Below are 23384 nucleotides of genomic sequence, written 5' to 3' on the forward strand. Positions count from 1 at the left end.
AGTTCTTGCTAGTGAAGTGCAGAAGTAGAGATCAGTTTGTGCTGACAATCAGGTGGCAGGAGAGCCTTGCTGAACCCTGGCTTGTGGTGGTTCAGGTATTTGACAAAGATGCTTCTTGCAGTGAAAATGTCTTCACATATATTTTTCTTATATTCACTTTCTTTTCAGTCCTATCTACAATTTCAATTATCTAACCACATGCTGTTACATAAACTCAGCTTGGAGTGGATCTTTGCGGAAGATGGAAAGAATAGTTGCCCTTAGAGAAAAAGATATTTTACAGCTGGGGATGGAGTGCTGAGGGACAGTAATGGCAATACATATATGGTGAAATAAAGAGAGAGGAAGAGAGAAAGTGAATCCATTAGAACTTTTACTGCCTTCCAAGAGTATATATCCTAAGGGCACAGGGAGTGGTCACCACCAAAGTGCTATTGATCACATCACTCTGTTATCTCCTCCACTTCAGAGTATTTAAGTCATGCCTGCCCACAGGGAGTATTGGTGTGTATGTGTGTGTTAAGGAGTTTGTGTGTGTGTATGTGTGTGTCTATGTGTCTGTGTGTGTCTGTGTGTGTCTGTGGTCTAACCCGATTCACAGAACAATGAGTATCAGCTGTGTGTGTATGTATGGGTGGGAGGGTGATTGAAGCATGTATCGACAGAAGCAGCATGACATGCCAGTGACCTGCAGTGTCAAATTATTGAGCTGGTCCATAATGCAGAGTGATTACGCAGCAATGTTAATTCACTCCAGCAAGTCCAATACCAACAGTGTCACCCTGGACTCACACACCCACACACACAAACAAAGGCTCTGAGTTTTTTTCTGGTTGGTTCACTTCAGATGAATACTAAACCCTACTAAGAAAAAGCATTTCTTTGTACATGACACACTGCGGTAACAAATTCTGACATGAAATAAGCAGTCATGAAGATAAAGAAGATAACTTCTATCCGAAGTTTGCTGCACTGTAGTCAACTTGAAATAGGACGCTCATTAATTAAGTGAGCAGTGAATTAGCAATGTGAATTGACTGTAGGCTGCTGTTAGCTAACTCAGCTCGAAACAGTAGCTTCGTCTGGACTGCTTCCAACCTGGAAACAAGAGACAACAACCAGATAGCATAGCCATCTGGGAATGCTCAGAATTCCTTTGGCAACACTGGATAACCATCAAACTCTGTGAATATGCCCGAGTGCTGCCATCGTGCTCATGGATAAAGACCGGTGGACTGTTAGCTTTCTCTGGAGGACCACATAACTCAAAAAAAAATGTACCACCCTGCTTTATTTGTTTTGTGCTCTAATTTGAGTGAAGTGTCCGCTAAGTTTTGGGTCCCTACAATCATAAGCACTGAATCAGGCCTCAACAATTTTTATCTTTTTTGTTATCCAAATCTTTATTGTGTGATTGCTGAAAGGCAGCTGTGGCTCAGGAGGTAGAGTGGGTCGTCCACTAATCGGAAGATTGGTGGTTCGATTCCCGGCTCGTCCAGTCCACATGTCAATGTGTCCTTGGGCAAGACACTTAACCCCGAATTGCTCCTGATGGCTGTGCCATCAGTGTGTGAATGTATAGGAATGATTAGATTTCCACTGATGGGTGGGTTGGGACCTTACATGGTAGCCTGTACCATTCAGCGTGTAAATGGGTGAATGTGATTTGTAGTGTAAAAGCGATTTGAGTGGTCGGAAGACTAGAAAGGCTCTATACAAGTACAGTCCATTTACCATTGTTCTTTATTTCCTCTTTATTCTTATTCTGTCTTCCATATGTTTTTTGCCGCATTTCAACTGCTGCATACTTTGTGCTATAAAAACCATTCAAACATCAATCTGTACAGCTCATTCAGCAGATGTGTGCTTGTATTTTTCTGAAATGTAACATGTTTCAGCAATTTTATATAATTTTTTAAAACATTAAAATTTATAATGGCAGTCTATGGGATGAACCATCCAACCGAGTTGGAACCTTGGTCACTTTGACACTCAACTGCTCGGAAGTCCCTTATTGTACAGATGCCATTCAAACTGTAAAATGTTCACAAAACTTTAAACTTTCAAAGTTATCAGATTGTTTAGTGATATCTTTTGTAGTTTTTGCCCAATTTAAGCCCAAAGTCAGGGGTTTTTCAGACTTTTTCAGGTCTCACCAGTGTGTCATGTGATCAAGCACAGTGGAGAGCACAGATAATTTTAGACCAGAAATGTTTTTCTCAAAATGTAAATACATTTCACATAGGACTTATAGTTTTTGAGATCTGAACCTTAATTGATAGAGAGTCCCTGTCATGTTCTCATTGACTGCAATACAGTCTGCAGGACTTAAACTTACAGATTCTCTCTTCCTTCAAACACTTTTTACACATATCATTCATTTTCATGTTAAACTAGTCTTGCTTTCACTAATGATGTACAAATCTCTGGGCTTCAAGCTCTGGTTTGAGACAAATACATCATCAAAATGGAGATTTTTTCCTCTCATTTTTGTGAATGTCTGTTGGCTCAGTGGTTTAGAATACTGCTCTCATGATCAGCAATACCTTAGATGACAAGGTTGTGTGTTGAATACATGCTAATTACAATCCTCCTCATAATATTGCTGTCATGTACAAAGTTGCCTCACATCTTTATCCTGTACCAGGATTCAATTCCTCTCTAGCTTACCTTACTTACCATTACTACCTAAAATATGGAATGATATGCTTGTTAAATATGTCTTTTCCTGTGCTACACAGCATGTGTGAGTAGTCCAGTGGTTTAAGGTCATGTCATTTCTGAGCTCCTTTTAGATCCAAAGGTTGTGACTTTGAGCCCTGCTTAGGGCAGAACTCAGTAGAGATGAAGGAGTCCAGGTGATGTCAATCTGCTTAATGAGCTGAGCTGAGCTGAGCTGAACTGCTTTTTTGTCAATTTCATGCAATTGACAGACTAAATACCAAAATCTGGCCTAGTATTGCTGTGTGACATGTTAGCTCAGTGCATAGCATGTCTGTCTTACAAACATGAGGGTGAAGGTTCAATTCCACCCATTGATGAATTTAATCTTGCTAGATTTTTCAATACTCTTCAGCTTCCAGTTATGCAATCTAAATTCGCTTTCAGCAATCACATGCAATTTCTACAGAAATTGCATTTTCTAGTTCTTATTCCGTCTTCTGTACGTTTTTTGCCACATTTCAACTGCTGCATACTTTGTGCTATAAAAACCATTAAACTTTCAATCTGTGCAACTCATTCAGCAGATGTGTGCTTGTATTTTTCTGAAATGTAACATGTTTCAGTGATTTTATATAATTTTTTAAAACATTAAAATTTATAATGGCAGTTTATGGGACGAACTGTCCTACTGAGTTGGAACCTTGGTCACTTTGACACTCAACTGCTCGGAAGTCCCTTATCGTACAGACGCCATTCAAACTGTAAAATATTCACAAAACTTGGAACTTTCAAAGTTATCAGATTCAATCTTATCAATTTAAGCCCAAAGTCAGGGGTTTTCAGACTTTGTCAGGTCTCACCAGTGTGTCATGTGATCAGACACAGTGGAGAGCACAGATATTTTTAGGCCAGAAATGTTTTTCTAAACTCAGTATATTGCCACAAGCCTCCTCTCTCTCACAATGTAAATACATTTCACATAGGACTTATAGTTTTTGAGATCTGAACCTTAATTGATAGAGTCGCTGTCATGTTCTCATTGACTGCAATACAGTCTGCAGGATGTGTGTCTCCTCTCACTCCGGTTTCTTAAACTTACAGACTCTCTGATCCTTCAAACACTTTTTGTGTGATTGCTGAAAGCACTCAATTGCTGAAAGCACTCAACTGACAGTCAACTGCTCGGACATCCCTTATCCTACAGATGCCATTCAAACTTTAAAATGTTCACAAAACTTTGAATTTTCAAAGTTATCAGATTATAACACAACTTGATGTCACCAATTTACTAAAGTTGTACAGATGGGGATGCTAAACAAGTGTGTAGAACATGATACAAGTGCACCTGTAAGTGGCATTAACAGATTTAAAAACAATCGCTGCTGAATCAGCAACTTACAGCACCAGCAGTTGGAGCAGCCGCTAACACCTTCCAATACTTTGACCTTCATAAACTATTCAAATATTAAAACATTCTGCACCACATTACTGCTATCATCCACATTTTTAAAAAATAACTTTTATACTTAAAGATATTAACATTTCAAATATTACAATTTGTAATGTGAAATCTATGTGAAGAATGTTTAAAGCAGATATCTCAAAAACTGAAAGTGCTGAAGTATATATACTTTATGGAAAGCTGTCCCATGTAGAAATGCTTAACATATTAAAACATAATACCTATAGCACCACCATGTAATCAGTTTTCACATGTTTTACATCTTGGCTAATAACTCATGAACTATGAGGCTTGTCAAAACAATATTTGGACAGTGGTCTTTGGATGAAGCTGATTTAATTGATATAAGGCACACCCTTTTGCACCTTCAAAAACTTCCATCATTTTAGCTAAACTTTTCTTTTCCTTCTTTTGGCACATATTTCATCTTATCTTCATCAATCTCAATCTCTGGTATATACTATATTTAGACAACCTCTATATTAACTTATGAGTTCCTTTTTTAATATCACTTCATTACCAAACCTTTGAAAACATGTCCTGATTAACTTAACAGGCCATAACTCTTCAATGCTAAGATGTATTACAACCAAATTTGGAAATGTTGTACATACAGCAACCCTGCACAAGTGTGTAAAATGTCATACAAATATGCCCACAGGGGGTGCTAAAGTAAGGTTATATAGTGATGCTTCTGCAATTCTATTCTCTATAATTAAATGAAACTTGGTAGACAGGCTCAGCGTGACAATCTGAACAACATACTGAACCATGGCACCAACAGCCCCACCTTGTGGTCATTAATAAAAAAACATCATACTATCATACTATCATAATATCATAATATTCCATGGTAACAAATTCAGCTAAGTTGTACAGATGGAGATGCTTAACAAGTCTGTATCACTTAAGACGATTTCACCCATAGGTGATGCTACAACATTTGGGAAAAAATTCCTGTTGAAGCAGCAGCTTACAGTGGTAGTAGCAGTAGCGGCAGTAGCTAGCAGTTTGCAGCTCTCACACATAATTTCTTTAGAAATTGCAGAATTTTCTAATTGTGTGAGAGCTGCATATGTCAGTTTACTGTATGAGGACTTTAACCCAGAGATTAAAGGACATATACAACTAGAAAATTCTGCAATTTCTAAAGAAATTGTGTGGGAGCTGCAAACTGCCAGACACAGCCGCTACCACTGCCAGCTGCTACCACTGCCGGCTGCTACCACTGCCAGCTGCTGCCACTGCTGTTATTGCTACTGTCGCTGCAAATTTCTGCTTCAGCAGTAGTTATTGAAAATTTTGTAGCGCCACCTACAGGTGAAATTGTTTCAAATACCACACACACTTGTTCAGCATCCCCATCTGTACAATTTTGCTGAATTTGGTCACCATGTAATGTTGAATTTAAGAGATATGGAACTTAATAGGTAGTTTCACTAATGGCCACAAGGTGGGGCTATTGGCACCGTGTTTCACTATGTCATGCAACTTGTGTACCGAGTTTCATTTCACTGAAGAAAACAGAACTGTAGAATATCATGTCATCGTATTACAGTAGCGCCCCTTGTGGGTAGAAATGTATCAAATTTTACATAATGGTGCACTGTCATTATCTGTATAAGATTATATACAGATAATGATAATTTGGTGCTGATCCAAATCAGCATTGAAGAGTTATGGCTCGTCAAATGCATCAGGCCACGCCTTCAAAACTTTGGTAACAAATTACACAAACGGTAAGTGAAACCAAAAAATGAACATATAAGCTCTGTTCAGGATCATCTAAATATGCTATGTACCAAGTTTGGTGAAGATTGGATGAAAAATGTGCCAAAAGAAGCAAAAAAATGCGTTTATGAAAAAATTCAAAGTGGAGGAAAAAATTTCTAGGCGCAAATGGGCGTGGCCTATATCAGTCTACTTGGTACCATCCAAGGGATACACTGTGCAGAAATTGTTTGGATAGGCCTCACGATTTATGAGTTATAAGCCAAAATGTATAACATATAATAACTGACCACATGGTGGCGCTGTTGGTCCCATTTTAAAATATGTTAAGTATTTTCACATGGGCCACCTGTCAATCAAGATTGAACACTTTAGCACTTTTAGTTTTTGAGATATGAGCTTTCAAACATTGCTCCCATTGACTTTCCATTATAAATTTTAATGCTTTAAAAAATTATATAAAATCATTGGAATATGTTAGAGATGAGAAAAAGTAATAGCATACATCTCCTCATGGGGATGTCCAATTTGACACTGAAACAAAGTCGATACGACAAATCCTGTAGGACTAGTTAGATGACAAAAAATGGTGACATAATAACAACTAGAAAATGCAATTTCTGTAGAATTTGCATGTGATTGCTGAAAACTGATTTAGATTGCATTACTGGACGCTGAACACTATTGAAAAATCTACCATAAATCTATTAAAATCAGCAATGGTTGGAATTAAACCTACACCCTTATGTGCATAAGACAGACATGCTATGCACCGAGCTAACATGTCACACAGCAATACCAGGCCAGATTTTGGTGTTTAGGATCTAACAGGAGTTCAGAAATGACATGACCTTAAACCACTGGACTACTCATACATGCTGTGTAGCACAGGAAAAGATGTATTTAACAAGCATATCAATCCATATTTTAGGTAGTAATGTTAAGGTAAGCTAGAGAGGAATTGAATTCTGGTACAGGATAAAGTTGTGAAGCAACTTTGTACATGACAGCAATATTATGAGGAGCACTGCAGTGAGTGGGTATCGAACACACATCTAAGGTGAAGCTGATGAGGAGAACAGTGTTCTAAACCATTGAGCCAACAGATATTCACAAAAAGGAGAGGAAAAAATCTCCATTTTGATGATGAAAATGTATTTGTCTCAAACTAGAGCTTTAAGCCCAGAGATTTGTACATCATTAGTAAAGCAAGACTAGTTTAACATGAGAATGAATGATATGTGTAAAAAGCGTTTGAAGGAAGAGAGAATCTGTAAGTTTAAGAAACTGGAGTGAGAGGAAACACACATCTTGCAGAGTGTATTGCAGTCAATGAGAACATGACAGGGACTCTCTATCAATTAAGGTTCAGATGTCAAAAACTATAAGTCTTATGTGAAATGTAAACAATCTGATAACTGAAAATTCAAAGTTTTGTGAACATTTTAAAGTTTGAATGGCATCTGTAGGATAAGGGACTTTTGAGAATGTAGCTAGATATGCTACACACTGAGCTAATTTGTCACACAGCTTGCCTGGCCAGATTTTTCTGTTTAGACTTTAAATTGTATGAAATGTATGGGTTGTAATTTTTCAGACAAAGTTTTCTTGACTATTATGTGTGCACGCCAGTATCTGATGTTCTTTTTGTATGTATTGTTTTTGTGTGTGTGTGTGTGTGTGTGTTTCTGAGATGAAGGTAATTTTGAATTGAGAAAGAGAGAAATTTTATCACAAGGACTTTGTTTTGCAGTCTTAATCAGCAGATTGACAGCAGCTGTGTGGAACTGTATTTTTTCACCTTCAACTCTACTGAGTTCTGCCCTGAGCAGGGTTCGAACACACAGTCTTTTGATCTAAAAGGAGATCAGAAGTGACATGATCTTAAACCACTGAACTACCCAGATATGCTATGTAGTATAGGAAAACATGTCTTTAACATACATATCAATCCAAATTTCAGGTAATGTTAAAGAAAACTAGAGTTGAATTGAATTATGGTACATGATAAAGATGTAAAGCAACTTTGTACATGAGAGCAATATTATGAGGAGGATTGCAGTTAGCATGTATTGAACACACAACCTTGTCATCTAAGGTGAAGTTGATCATGACAACAGTGTTCTAAACCACTGAGCTAACAGACATTCACAAAAATGAGAGGAAAAAATCTCCATTTTGATGAGGAAAATTTATTTGTCTCAAACTAGAGCTTGGAGCCCAGAGATTTGTATATCATTAGTGAAAGCAAGACTAGCTTAAAATGACAATGAATGAAGTGTTTGAAGGAGTGAGTGACAGGAGACACACATCCTGCAGACTGTATTGCAGTCAATGAGAGTGTGACAGGGACTCCCTATCAGTTAAGGTTTAGACCTCAAAAAATATCAGTCCCATGTGAAATGTATTTACATTTTGAGAGAGAGGAGGCTTGTGGCAACATACTGAGGCAAGATATGTCCTTGAGGAGTTCAAATTGTGGGAATGAGAGCTGTTTAAAAAATCTTTTCTGGTTTAAAAATATCTGTGCCCTCCACTGCCAATCAATTTTTATCAATCAATTTTTATTTATATAGTGCCAAATCACAACACAAGTCATCTCAGGGCACTTTTCACATAGAGCAGGTCTAGACCATACTCTTTAATTTACAGAGACCCAACAAATCCCCCATGAGCAAGCACTTGGCAACAGCGGTAAGGCAAAACTCCCCTTTAACGGGTAGAAACCTCAAGCAGAACCTGGCTCTTGGTGGGTGGCCATCTGCCTTGACTGGTTGAGTTGAGAGATTGTGATTGTGCCTGATCACATGACACACTGGTGAGACCTGACAATGTCTGTAAAACCCCTGACTTTGGACTTCAATTGCTGAAAAATTACTAAAGATATCACTAAACAATCTGATAACAATTGAAAATTCAAAGTTTTGTTAACATTTTAAAGTTCGAATGGCATCTGTAGGATAAGAGCCGTCCAAGCAATTGAGTGTCAAAGTGACAAAGGTTCCAACTCAGTTGGACAATTCCCATAGAGTGCCATCATAAATTTTAATGTTTTAAAAGATTATATAAAATCACTGAAACATGTTACATTTCAGAAGAATACAAGCACACATCTCCTGAATAAGCTGCACAGATCGATGTTTGAATGGTTTTTATAGCACAAAGTATGCAGCACATGTATGCAAAAAACGTACAGAATGCGGACTAAGAATAAAGAGTGAGAAGAACAATGTGTGATTGCTTTCAGCTTTCAGCAATCACTGTCACATCCTGAATGGACTTCCTGTTTTTGGACTCTATGTTTTTGTTCTCTTGGGTTTTCTGTATTACACTTCTGTTGAGTCTAGTCCTTCTTGTATGGTTTTGCTTGTCATGATTTGGGTGGGGGGATTAGAGGACTGCCTTGGTGGTTGGCTTAGGGTATTGTGCTTTGTAATATTGTATTTAGGAGATATGAAATGTAAGTGGTATTGTGGTGTGTCACTAATGGCCACAAGGTGAGGCTAATGGTGCCAAGTTTCAATATGTTGTGCACACTGAAATGGAGAACTTGTGTACTAGGGGTGTGCCCGAATACAAATACCTTATTCAGCAAAGCACAAATAGTGGGGTTTTTTACAAATATTTGTTTCATACAAATATTTTAAAATTTTGTTTTTGGGAAGAAAAAAAACATGTCAAATACCAGTGTGCAGGTCGGTTACATCGCTATCTCAGTCTCTGTCCGCTGCTCCACTGTTACATCTATCAGCAGGTCTCAACAAGGGGAGTCGCATCCACCTGCTACATGATGCACATTTCCTAATTTGGATATCACTCCCGGAGTTGGGGGTGTTCGCCGGAGATAAAGCTGAGCTTCTGACACGCTTAATGAACAAGCTTCATTAACACTTATTGTAACACTTTAGTTTTCTAAAATTAAAAGTAATAAAAACAAAAACAGAATATTTAAGCATCTTTCCACTTTTATTAGAATTCAAATACAAATAACTTTGCTGCCTCAACAAATACAGATACAAATACAAATACTGGGCCCTCTGCACATCCCTATTGTGTACCAAGTTTCATTTTATCAAAGGCACCAGAACTGTGGAAATATCAAGTTATAATATTACACTAGTGCCCCCCTATGGCTAGAATTGTATTGGCGAAATAATAATAACAATAAAGAGTGAAGATAACATAGTGTGTGATAAAGGTTTGGATAACAGAAGTGTGATTGCTTTCATCGATCACACAATAATAAAGCTTTGGATAACAATAAAGAGCACTTTCAATAGGTTCCTTGCACTTTTGGCCCAAATTAAAGCTGAAAGTAGCGATGAACGGGCCCTCACAACTCGAGGAGGGAGCGGCAGCTGTGGTAAAGCTACAGGAGGTTGGACGACGTGGCTCTGAATTTTGAGGATTATTGGACACTGTGTGAATGGGTAAAATATTTTCTGTGTGCTGTGCGTGGTGCTGGAGATGACATATTGGAAATTGTGTATACATTTGCTGAATTATGTGTAATTTAGGCTTCACTTTCTGTTGCCTGTAGGCAATACTATGTAAGTCAAATATTAATGCAGCAATACATTTACCAGAGGGCAACTGACATTGATATGCATTTTCATTAATATAGTACATTGCATGTAGGAGATAACTATCACTTCCTGTGTCCACTATGTGGCGTTAGAGAGCACCCACTAATTTTAGTCACAATTTTAGTCCAGGTGCCATGTGAGGAGGACACAGCCTTACTGAGCTCCTCGACTGAACTATTTTATTTTACAATTTTCAGCTTATCTCTTGCCAATAATTTAGCTCATGTGGCATAGCGAAAACTTGGGAATACTTTGACGCCTGCCTGATAACTGGGAAACTTCAAAATGTTGACTCGTATGAAGAAGACTCCGACGGCACACCTGCTATAACGATAGAGCTGACTGAACAAAATGCTATCCTCCATGCAATTGGCAACTTGAAGATAGAGCTGCTGGCAAAAATTGAGGAGAAGGCTGAAAGCCAGTTGGCAATAATAGGTAGTCAAGTGGACCAAGTGAGAGAGAATTTGAAAAGAGCTGATGAGATGGCTGAAACAGACAGCTTGGCATTGAGGAAACGAATAGCCTCCATTGAGCAGGGGGCAACTGACCATTCAGACTCCATTGCTGCCCTTCGACACAATGTGACTGAGATGAAAAACAAGTGGCCAGGCTTAAAGCACGTAATTAAGAACTGGAAACTCGATCATGCCACTGTAATCTATGTATTACTGGTATTAGGGAGCAACAGGAAGATGGGAAGCACCTGGTCCAATACATTGCTAAGATGCTACAGGATGCACTTGGCTTGGAAAATCCACCACTGCTAGACCGCACACACCACACTCTACGAACCCGGCCAGAAGACAACCAGCCCTCTAGGGCCTTTGTCATCAGAGGCCACTACTTTCAGGATCGGGAGGCTATCATTCAAAAGGCCAGAGAGCAGAAACAAGTGATGACCAAGGATGGACACAGGATCCGTATCCTACCAGACTACACCCAGACAGTGATGGAACAATGTGTAGCATTCAATGAAGTACGCAGCATGCTGAGCAGCTGTGATGGGGTGCGCTTCAGCTTATGGTATCCAGCAGAACTGAAAATAACAGTGGACAGCAGCGTAAGCAAAAGTTTCAAGGATCCAAAGATGGCTAAAGACTTCGTCATGGCTAATTTGAAAAGAAAAGACTCTTAAACCCCTTTGGGAACTTTTATAGTCAGTGACATTACTTCTCTTATTTTTCCTGTTTCTCAGCAAGGACTGTGACAGGAGAATTGTTCAAGCCCACTGAGCTGGTAATTTGTTTTTTTTTTTCCAGGTTAGCTGGACAACCCGATAGACCCAGATAATATATGCAGATTATATGATGTCTACTTCATTTGACACGTGATGTGAAGGGTATGTCACTAAGATTCAACCTAAATACAATTTTGCAGAAGTTCACCCCCAGGTTTTATTTATCTTTCCAATTATTGGCCCAGGTTAAGTATTAAGTATTATAGTAAGCTATGCTCCTTAATTTTTTTATTTTCTTATTTTTCTTTTTTCTTTTAAGGGGAAAAAGCTATTGACTTTCAAGTTTTATATAGTTCTAGGAGAGGCTCTGACTCATTAGTGAGGTGTTATGCAGAATGAGAGTGAGCAGTGGGAGCCAAGAGCAGCTTTTCATTTGGGGAGAGGCCAGCAGAGGGCATTATACATCCAAGTCTGGATGTGTATGTATGTGTTTGTTACGGTTTGGCGTTGTATTTTGTTTTTTCTTTTCTTTTGTTGTTTTCATTTGATTGCTACTTCAAAGTCCATACAAGAGATCATCAGCATTTTTCATAATGACATATTCTAGGTCTAGTGGGCAGGACGATATCAGACTAAATTTACTTGCTGGAATACTTCCGGACTTAATCATCCAGTGAAGCGAAATAAAATGTTTGCACACCTAATAAAGCTAAAAACTGATCAGGCTGGCGACAAAATTAAAATAGACCAATTTTTTGAAACAATTGAAATGCCCACTCTTAATGCTGATGACAAACGAGAGTTAGATAAGGCTATACCAACAGCCGAAATAGAACAGGCAATTAAAAAAAACGAAAGGTGGTTAATCCCCGGGGCTCAATGGGTTCTCCATCGAATTCTTTAAGAAATTTTCTGGTACCACTCCTATGTGAGGTATATAATGAAGCATTTCAACAGAGGACTTATTTAAACATAAGTTTAAGCCTGCATTGGAGAGAGCTAAATTGGATCTTACTCACTGGTCTACACTTCCCATATCACTGGCTGGGAGAATAAATTCTGTTAAGATGGCAATTTTGCCCAGATTCTTGTTTTTGTTTCAAACAATTCCTATCTTTATTTCTAAATCATATTTTAAGGAGCTAGATCAATGTATAAGTATTTTCTTTTGGAATAAGATTATTCCCTGGTAAAGGAAAGCTTTTCTAAAATGTTATAAAGAGGATGGAGGCTTGGCATTACCAAATTTTATTTACTACTACTGGGCAGCCAACATTCACAGGATAGCCTATTGGGTCTCTGTGTACCATGAATCATATGGAGCAATATTTTAGTAACCCGGTGTCCTTAGCCTCTTTAGTATGTGCTTCAGTTCCATTACAACGTCATTATAAAAGGCTCATTGAAAATATGGAGCCAATTTAGGAATCATTTTAGATTCAAGCAGGCCCTGCCCTCAATGCCAATCATGGCTAATTCATTATTTGGTCCATCACTCATGGTTTAGATGGGGGTTGGAATGTGTGAACAACCTGTTCAAGGATCAAATGTTTACTTCTTTTGACAGAGTGGTAAGGGAGTATGGTATTCCACAATCACATTTTTCCAGATATATGCAAGTCCACCATTTTGTGAAAGAAAATTTCACTTCTTTTCCATCCCAGCCACCAGGTGGCTGGTTGGCTGGTTGGAGGAGTGTATAAATTTAGATCCATCGGAAAGAACATGTATTTCTAAAATATATGATACACTCTTGGCAGTAACCTCACCCTCTCTTACATATTTGAAAGATTTATGGGAGAGAGACTTTGGTGGGGAGATTCCTGACAATGTTTGGCAACACTCAATTGAGAAAATACATTCCACTTCTATTTGTGTTGAGCATGGCTTACTACAGTTTACGGTCTTACACAGACTCCATCTTTCCAAAGACAAACTTTCCAGAATATACCCGCAATTGGATCCAACTTGCTCTTAGTGTAACCGAGACTCTGCCATATTCATACATATGTTTTGGTGTTGTCCAGCCTTGAGCTCCTTTTGGTCTGATGTTTTTGAGACTTTTTCCTATATCTGTGGCAAAGATATACGACCCGCCCCTATAGTGGCAATGTTTGGAGTGGTTCAGAGTGGACTGAAGCTATCTGTGGCTCAGTCTGACGCTATAGCCTTTATGTCACTTTTAGCTACACGCCTCATCCTGCTCGAGTGGATGTCTGTTACACCCTCTTCACATAAGCAATGGGTTGGAGAGGTGATGGCTCTTTTAAACTTGAAAAGCTTAAATATTCAATTCATGGATCTGTCCAGACATTTTTTTAAAGTCTGGCAACCATTCTTGGATTACTTTGATTCTATACACTGTGATGAAGAGTAAAATGATCGTCTGTGCTTTCTGTTTTTGTGATGGGTTATGATGTGAGCCTTAGGAAGTAGCTATCATCTGTTAGAGCTTTTGTTGGGTTTTGTTTTTGTTTTGTTTTGTTTTGTGTCTGTTTGGGTTTTGGTTTGGCTAATGTATTTAGAGATATGACTTAATGTGCAAAGGATAGTTAATGTTATGTGTGTTTTTTCTGTTTAGGAAAAATTTAATAAAAAACATTTGAATATGTAGCTGTATATCATGTGTAGACCACACCATGTAAATTTCATGTAAATCGGATGATGTTTGCCATATAAAGCTGACTTCCTGGCACCATGACTATGACTCACTATTGACATGTAGATGTGTTTAAGCTTGGATTCTTATAAACCAAAAAAGGTTTTGGGCAAAATTGACCGGCACACCATGCCAAGGGCGTTCCATGAAAAGTCATGACTGTATTCAAATAGCCAAAGATCTAAATAGGGCAAGGATTCTGATGGTAATACATTTTCATGTAACTTGTCGGAGTCAAGTTTGTTATATATACTTAGAGAGAGAGAGAGCTGAATAGCTATAATAGTGTGGTTGAAACAGTTTACCTGAAAAAGTGATTTAAATATGTTTAATTAAAGATGACATTTTTTATGAAAAGAAATGGTGCTCTGTGTATTCAAAGGCAAAGCATCCTAGGTATAGATTTCATATTATTTGAAATTAGAGTAACTGTGTGTGTGTGGAAACGTGTGCTCACACTTCATTTGGTACTCAAATGGTTAAGGAGTAGAAGGCAGGGCTGGAGATAAATCTAACCATAGTACCACAAACAAATACATAGTAATAATTCTTAGAGAGAGAATAGGTGTGTGTGTTGTCAAGTTTTTGAGCAGCTATTTAAAAGAGGCAACATTAAGGGTAAGTGCCATGGAAGTGTGACATTATCAGCTCCAGTTAGTACATGTTTTATATATATATTTTTTTTAACCTGGCTAATAATGTAATGACCAGCCAATGATACATTATGCATAAGTTCTTACATTATCAACTATTATTACATGAAGAATGGAAATATTATTACTTTATTGGCAGTTATTACATTTATGGTAGTTATTACATTATTGGCTGCTACAGGCCCTTATAATTCTTCGAAATACAAAAGGGCCACTCTGTGCTCGGGCCCTAATAACTGTCAACTCAAAACTCATACCATGGCAGTCTTTTGAGGCATGTTACTGTTTTTATGCAATATTTAATTCTTAAGGAGGAGATATTTGGCCTATGAAGTAAACTCTTACTGATGGCCAATCCAGTCAAGCCATTATTTCTCATGTTATTATATAACAGTTGCACAAATTCAGCTTCTCTCTCAAACCTTTGAAAAAGTGACAATGATTGAAATTTCATAGAAAACCTGGACTCATTACACTATAAAATATGATATTAATATATCACCCACTCTTAACAACTGTTTAAAGAAACAGTTCATCTCAGAACAGGATGGGTCTAGCCTTGCTTAGCACAAAGACCGGAAGCAGGGGGGAAACTGACAACCTAGCTCAATCAAAACAAAAACACCTCAGCATTTTTTTTTTCTTCTTTGCATCTTGTAAACTATCAGTTTGCCAACAAATAAAAGAGTAAAAAGTCAGCTGGGTTGTAGTCGGTTAGGACAGAACTCAAACCTGAGAACCCCACTGTGAAGACAGAACAGTTGAGGTGCTGCCTGTAGTCACTGCACCCTGCGGTTGTTTTGTCAAGAGATAGCTGTAATGTGTAACTGCTGGTACAACAACATCCCATTCCTACATGATTTGTAAGCAAAGAAAGCTACAGAGACAGAAAGAGAGATTTTTGAAAGTAGGTATAACTTCTCATAACTTGCCTGCTTTGCTGAAAACTGACACAATAATTCTGTTGACACTACTAAATACTGGAAACCTAAGTAATATGGCAGTCTTTAAAGTTGTCTCATGTACACAAAAAAAAAACAAACAAATGCGCTCTGTGGTGGGATTTTTTCTGTTATAGAGGAGAATTCACAAACAGCTCATTGTCTCTAAGAGTCTTTATTGCAATCTCAACAACAGCATTTGCAAATGGATCAGACAGCTTGAGGCTGAAAGATGCTGTATGAGGTTCAGTGATGGTATTTGTACACACAGATGCATGCGTCACAAACATCCCATCACCCTAACAAGTGACTTTTACTTCATTCACCATATTTCTAGGTAGTTTCTTTCTATCTCTGTCTGCTTTCCTCCCTAGGAAGTTTCCTTCTCTGCCTCTGTCTAATGAGAAGTAAAAGTTGAAGGCCAAATCCCACAGCTCACTTTATTGGGAACATTTTCACACTGGAAGGAGAGAAGACAGAGTATTACATTGTGCACTTATCTGTTAGACAGTATAACATAAGAATACAAGCTTCCATTTCACCCTTAAATGAGATGCAGTACACAGACTTGTCATTATGGCTTTGTTGTGTTCATTTCCTTTAATCTCTTAGCCAAAGTCACATAACTGTATCCACAGTACACAAAAGTTTGACATTTAGTAAAAGTCCAGAGCAATGGTCATCATTTTCAAGAGCTGTCTTATTATTTTTTGATTGAAATTCACATCAGTATACTATAGGGCCTTGCTTTGGTGTGATATGTGATAATGCTATAAAACAAACAGACCGTCATAACACTTCACAGCTTTACACTCAGCAGTGACATACTGAAGTGTAAGAAATGTGGTTACAACATTTACAGCAGTGACACAAATAAAGATGGCTGAAGCGAATACATAATTTAAGCCACTTTCTGGGGGGGAAAAATAATAAATGCAATGAGCCAGAAGAGGAAAGTAGAAACTTTTCTGCTGGGCTTCACAGTCAGTAATGCCAAATTTTAGACCATCTGTAGTTAGGCACATAATGTCACACACTGGGGTAGGGTAGCATGAACCTACCAAAATCTGTTTCTTGAATACTAAGTTACCTTCAGAAAAGAATGAGATTATCAGCAGGAATGTAAAAATTGAAGAGCAAGCTGTTCATTTCTGATCAGAGCAACAACCAAATAGCAATATGACAAACTGGTGTGCTTGTGGAATGAGTGTACAGTATTTGACCTAAGAACAACAGTACCAATTAAATACTAGACATGACCATTATTATACAATATTTCAAACAATGAATACATCGAAACTATTGAGGCATTCAGTGCATTTTGCATCATCAGGATGCAAACTTCATGCTGAGGTATTCTGTTGAGGAGCAGGGATACACCAGCAGTCTAACAGTGTCCTGGCAAGAAAAACTGTCAGGGTTGAACTACTGATCACTCTTGCAGCCAAAGTGGTCCACTCTAAAATATACCTGCTATCACATCTAAAGCTCACAAATCAACATGTATCTCATTAATCTGAGCTGTACTCAAACAGAAATTTAAAAAACACAGTTTGTGTTTTTAGGGGCCCAATACTTCTGTGCAGCATCTCTAGCTATAGTGTGGGTTGCTAGATACAGTTGGTGAGCACAGATTTTAGTTTTGGTTGGTAAAGGCACGATGGGACCAAACCTGGCAACCTCAATGTGTGATGACAGTGATGACATGCAGCTCCTTTTAAAACCACAAATTGTTTTCACATTTCTCCTTGAGTATGAATTTAACCAGTCTGACACTGTAGGCCCCCCCTCAGACAAAACTTAGTCAACTGAGCCCCCCATATCTACCCCCAACCCAGGGATGTAATTTCAAATTGTGATAATTGAGTTTTTTGTCTGTATGTCCACTGCTTTTCAACACAGGGCAAATTTCTGGATGATGAGTGAATGGATAAAGGAGTGTCAGTGTTCCAGGTATATCAGAATCTGAGCAATGTCACGAGTAATGTCATAAAAACTGTATTATTAACATAAGTTGAATTCATTCATTCATGTGTGTCTGTGGGCACATGTTCAAAATGTTTCATGTTTGTATGTGCTAATATGCATTATATAAACCCCCGTGAGCCACCAGTTGCAGCCTGTTGTTAATGTTATAGCATGAAATCCAGATGTGTCTCAGTGAAGAAATCCCAGCAGAGCAGTCAGCCAGAGTCCCAAAACTGAGCCCTTCAGCCACAGAAACAGTTCATACATGCCGAGTCTCCACAGGCTGAAAGACTCTGCCAGTGTGATCTGCAGACGCCTCCTCTTGGACTGAGCCTTACTCCTCTTGTGCCTGTCAGTCAGAGAGGGAAGAAGATGAAGGGGAGGGATCAAGAGTTGGGAAAAATTGAAGGCATTTGGTCGAATCATCAAGATTTCTTACATTTGATCTTGAAGTTTTAAAATAATTTGCTATTGATCCATATATTTTAAAAAAACAGCAACAATATAACATTAATACATGTAAGTAGCATTTTCACAACTGTAGAACAGCTTAGAAGACTTGGATAAGACCTTTGTAGTGTGAAATATAATGAATGAATATGAATATTCTCTGTTTCACATCCTACACATGCCAGTTATTAGACAGGGTTGTTATTATAAACAATAACCAAAACGGCTTATATATTTAGCTTTATTTAAATCATATTTCAATCATCATGGGGTGTAGAAACATTATATATGTAAGGGTAATCTAAAATCAATTCAACAAAAAAGTTTCTCTGCTGTGATTAAGAGAGTAACAAAAATGCTCATTAATCAAAGTGAGATGGCAGGCTGAACATCTACTAACACAACACTGGCAAACATCTGTTCATGAATCCTGTGAGCTGCATCTGTCTTCTTTAAATGTCTCTGTGACTGCAACCATCAAAGACTAAATGCAGGCACCTCTAAAAATAGGTTTTATGTAAAAGTATACATTTCCACTAGCAACCTCTAAAGCATACATACTCAATAGGTGGACTCCGGTCCAATCAGGACTGAATAACAATTTACAGGATCAGGAACAAAATTTAACTGCAATGTGACTCGGACCGCTTTTGAGTGACACATCACGCCACCTCAGCTGCCATCATTCAGCCACCTGCTAATTGCTGGTGGTTACCAACGTTGTTGTAGAATGTTGGTGCTCCGGCTGATAAAGTACAATGCATAATTCAAAACGCTCAGATACAAAAAGGAAAGGCTGACAGTGAAAAACATGCATTTAAGGATGAGTGGGCTAAGAAATATGTGCAGTGAAGAACTCATACTGTGGCAAACTATATAATGAACACTCAAACCAGTGTGCCTGCCTGACCATGTACAGAGTCCTGGAGTTTTTGTACTAAAATATCATCATTTAATGCAGCCTTACTGAATTTTTGATGCAGTGGAAATTTATTAAGTGGACCTTTAAGACTCGTATTTAACACCCACCCTACAGGCTGCAATGTCTATTACTGCATAAACATAAACATGCATACCCACACCAACATAACAAATTTAGTAGTGTCAGTAGGGGACCTAAAATAATTAGAAAATGAGCAACATTATGAGGATCACTGCTAAGAGCAGGTATTGAACTCAGAAGCTTTTAATCTAATGGGGAAAGCAGACCATGAGAACAGTGTTCTAAACCACTGAGCTGGCAGACAATCCCTGAAATGGGAAAAAAATTCCCATTTTGTTGAGGAGAAATTTGCTTGCTTAACACTAGAGCTTGTAGCTCAAAGATTTTTACACCATAGTGAAAGCAGGATTAGCTTACCATGAGAATGTATGATATGTGTACAAAGTGTCTGAAGGAAGAGAGTTAAAGAAGTTAATTAAAAAAAGTGGAATGAGAGGAGACACACATCCTGCAGACAGTATTGCAGTTAATGATAGCATGACAGTGACTCCATATCAAGTAAGGTTTAGATCTCAGAAAGTATAAGACCTATGGGAAATGTATTTACATTTTGAAAGGGGAGGCTTGTGGCAACATATTGAAGTAAGATATGTGCTTGAGGAGTTAAAACTGTGAGAGTGAGGTCTGTTTAGAATTTTTTTCTGGCCTAAAAGTATCTGTGCTCTCCACTCAGCCTAATCACATGACACACTGGTGAGATCTGTAAAAAGATGTGAAAGCCCTCAATTTGGAAATAAGTTGTTTCAAAAGTACAAAAGATATCACATCACAATCTGATAACTTTGAAAATTCAAAGTTTTGTGAACATTTTAAAGTTGGAATGGTCTCCACAGGATAAGGGATGTCCAAGCAGTTGAGTTTGAGACTCAGCTGTGACAAAGGTTCCAACTCAGTTGGACAATTCCTCCCATAGACTGCCATTATGCATTTTAATACTTTAAAAAATTAGATAAAATCACTGAAACATATTACATTTGACAAAAAACACAAGAACACTTCTCCTGAATGAGCTGCACAGATTGACATTTGAATGTTTTTTATAGCACAAAGTGTGCAGCAGTTGAAAACGGCCAAAAAATGTATGGAATGTGAAATAAGAATAAAGAGTGAGAAGAACAATGTGTAAAGATTTGAAGAATAATAGTGTGAATGCTTTCACAATAACTAGAAAATTCTTCAATTCTGAAGAAATTGCAAGTGAGAGAAACTGCAAGCTGCCAGTCACAGCTGCTGCTGCAAGTTTCTGTGCCAGCAACAATTTTTTAAAAATTCTGTAGCGCTACCTACAGGTGAAATTGTGGGCATGCAGATGTGTTCAGGACTGGGCTCTTGTCGGGCTCTTGCGTGAATGACTTACATATTACTTCCTCTGTCCATTATGTGGCGCTAGAGAGCAAACAGTAATATACAACATGTTGCTGCATATCATGTGTAGACCACACCATGTAAATTGGATGATGTTTTTCCTATAAGGCTGACTTTCTGTTGTCAGTAGGTGGTGCTACGACTATGACTCAATATTGATATGTAGATGTGTTCAGGCCAGGACTCTTATCAAGCATGACGGAATTGGTGCAGGTTGGACAATGCATTCAGGTTACAAGAACTTCCTCCTTCATGGCAAAACATTGAAGTTCGCCATGGTGATGACGTTGAATGAAAGCTCAAGATTTTGATAACTTTTCATTGCAAAGGTCTTTAGATGACACTGTTGGGTTAAATCTATAGGAGGAGTTTGTCAAAATACAACAAAAAGTACAGCACCTGTAACTTCCTGTTGCCAGTAGAATAGAAAAGAATTCCTTTATTGTCATTGTACTGGTGTGTAACGAAATTCAGGTGCACTGCCTGAGCAGATCTCAATATCCAAGAATTATCCTGTTCATTTCACACGCACTGACAGACACGCATCCAAATCCAAACATGCATTAAAATTAGCCTACATATGCATTAACAAATATCAGTATTGCACAAAATAAACATAAAAAAATATAAATAAAAGTATTGCACAGAATTAATGACAATATTGCACAGTACTGTACATTAAGAGTTATCTATGGGGTGGTTGTGCTTTCAGAGCAGAGTTCAGTGTGGTGACGGCTTTGGGATAAAAACTGCTCATTAGTCTTGTGGTGCGCACTTTGATGGACCCGTAGTGCTTTCCTGAGGGCAGAAGGTCAAACTGGTGATGGGTGGGGTGAAATGGGTCCTTTAAGATGCACAATGCCTTCCGCAGGCAATGGGACATATAGATGTCTTCCAGGGCAGGCAGATGCGTGTAATTTTCTGGGCTGTTTTGATGACTCTCTGCAGAGCCTACTTGTCAGCCACCGAGCTATTGCCATACCACACCAGGATCCCATGTGTCAGAACACTCTCAATGGAGCAGCGGTAGAAGGAAACCAGCAGCTGTTGTGACAGGTTGACTTTCCTGAGTGTTCTCAGGGAGTAGAGCTGCTTTTGTGCCTTCTTAACCAGAGAGTTTATATTGGTTGACCATGTGAGATCATCTGAAATGTGGGTGCCCAGGAACCTAAAACTGGAGACTCTCTCAACTCTCTCTCCATTTATGTGAAGTAGGAGGTGGTCATCCTGCTTCTTCCTGAAGTCGATGATAAGTTCTTTTGTTTTTTTGGTGTTAAGTGCCGAGTTGTTCTCTGCACACCAGTCTGTCAGCCTCTGTACCTCCTCACTGTAAGCAGACTCATCGCCCTCAGTGATCAGCCCCACCGCTGTCATGTTGTCTGCAAATTTAATGATTGTGTTTGTGTTATGAGTTGGTATACATATAAAAGTGTACAAGATGTGGAAGGGGCTCAGCACACAGCCTTGTGGAGCCCCTGTGATGAGTGACAGAGTGGGAAAGTGGTGAGGGCCCATCCTGACTGACTGTGGCTGGTCTGTTAGGAAGTCCTTTATCCAAAGGCATATGTTGTATTTGAAGCCTAGTGTGCGTGTAACATCAGCAGTCTGTATGATGAGTGTCTGGCTGTTGGAAGCTGAAGCTGGGGCAGTAGTTGTGACAATCTCTGTTCTCTCCACCTCATGGTGGCTGAAGAAATGATTGAGCTGCTCTGCCAGTGAGGCACTGCCACTGGTGGTCGAGTTGGTGTTATTATTTTGATTGGTGATGTGATGTATACCTTGCCATGCACGACGGGGGTCTGAGTTGTCAAAGTGGCTCTCAATCCTTAATTTGTGGGCTGCTTTGGTGTCTCTGATGCCCCTCTTCAAGTCTGACCTGTCCGCACTGTACAGCTCCGTGTTGCAGGACCAGTTGTTGTTCGTGTATACACAAAGTCCTCCTCCCCTGCTCTTACTGGAGTCTCTATTCCTGTCGATCGGTGTGCTACATGGTTCGGTAGCCTGATAGTCTCCTCCAGGATCGTTGGGTTGAGCCACATTTCCATGATGACCATAATGCAGCGATCCTGTATGTTCTTCTGTGTGGATATAGTAAGTTCCAGCTCTTCCATTTTGTTGGCAAGTGACCTTGCATTAGTGATGAAAAGACTTGGCAGCAGAGGTTTGTGCGGGTCTCTTGCTAGCCTAGCATGTATCCCGGATTGGCAGCCTTACCTCTCTCTGTGTTGTCTTCATCGCTTTCCAAGTGAATAAATAATCCATGGCGACCCTGGCGGTCTGACCAGCTCTGTCGGGATGTTGTGTCCAGAGTTCTCATTGTTGAAAACACAGCCACTATGCATTGAACTGATGCTTAGTAGTTCCTGACGGCTGTATTTTCTGTTAATGTATGCATATGTGGTGCTCAAAAATAAATAGACTAGAAGTATACTGATTAATAAGTGCCGGCTCATGGAGTGCTGAGCCGCTGCACGTACATGCGCCACCATCTTGCCATCTTCCCATCTTCCCACTTCATGGCGAAACATAGAAGTTAAATGTGGCGCTATGACTATGACTAAATATTGACAAATAGATGTGTTCAGGTTGGGACCCTGATCAAGCATGAGAAATTTGGTGCACATTGGATGATGTAAGTTTAAGTTCACTGTGTTGCCTCAGCAAAGGCGTTCAATGAAAACTCAAGATTTTGATAACTTCATCACAAAATTCCTTCAAATAC

General features: G+C 38.8%; 1 protein-coding gene across 5 annotated transcripts in view; it reads right to left on the reverse strand.

Moving 5' to 3' along the window:
- Positions 1-15881: 15881 nt before the first annotated feature.
- The window catches only part of adck1 (aarF domain containing kinase 1), a 128620-nt gene continuing 121117 nt past the window's right edge, over positions 15882-23384 (reverse strand). For 2 of the 5 annotated variants that reach the window (XM_044374963.1, XM_044374962.1), the window contains one exon: positions 15883-18193. In XM_044374963.1, coding sequence (XP_044230898.1) covers positions 18034-18193 — 160 coding nt within the window. In that variant the 3' untranslated portion in view covers positions 15883-18033. Of the gene's footprint in view, positions 18194-23384 lie in introns of all 5 variants that reach the window. The other 3 variants (XM_044374960.1, XM_044374961.1, XM_044374964.1) reach the window with 2 other exon arrangements.

Source organism: Thunnus albacares, chromosome 15 (genome assembly GCF_914725855.1).
Source record: "Thunnus albacares chromosome 15, fThuAlb1.1, whole genome shotgun sequence".
In the NCBI taxonomy this organism is placed as follows: domain Eukaryota; kingdom Metazoa; phylum Chordata; class Actinopteri; order Scombriformes; family Scombridae; genus Thunnus; species Thunnus albacares.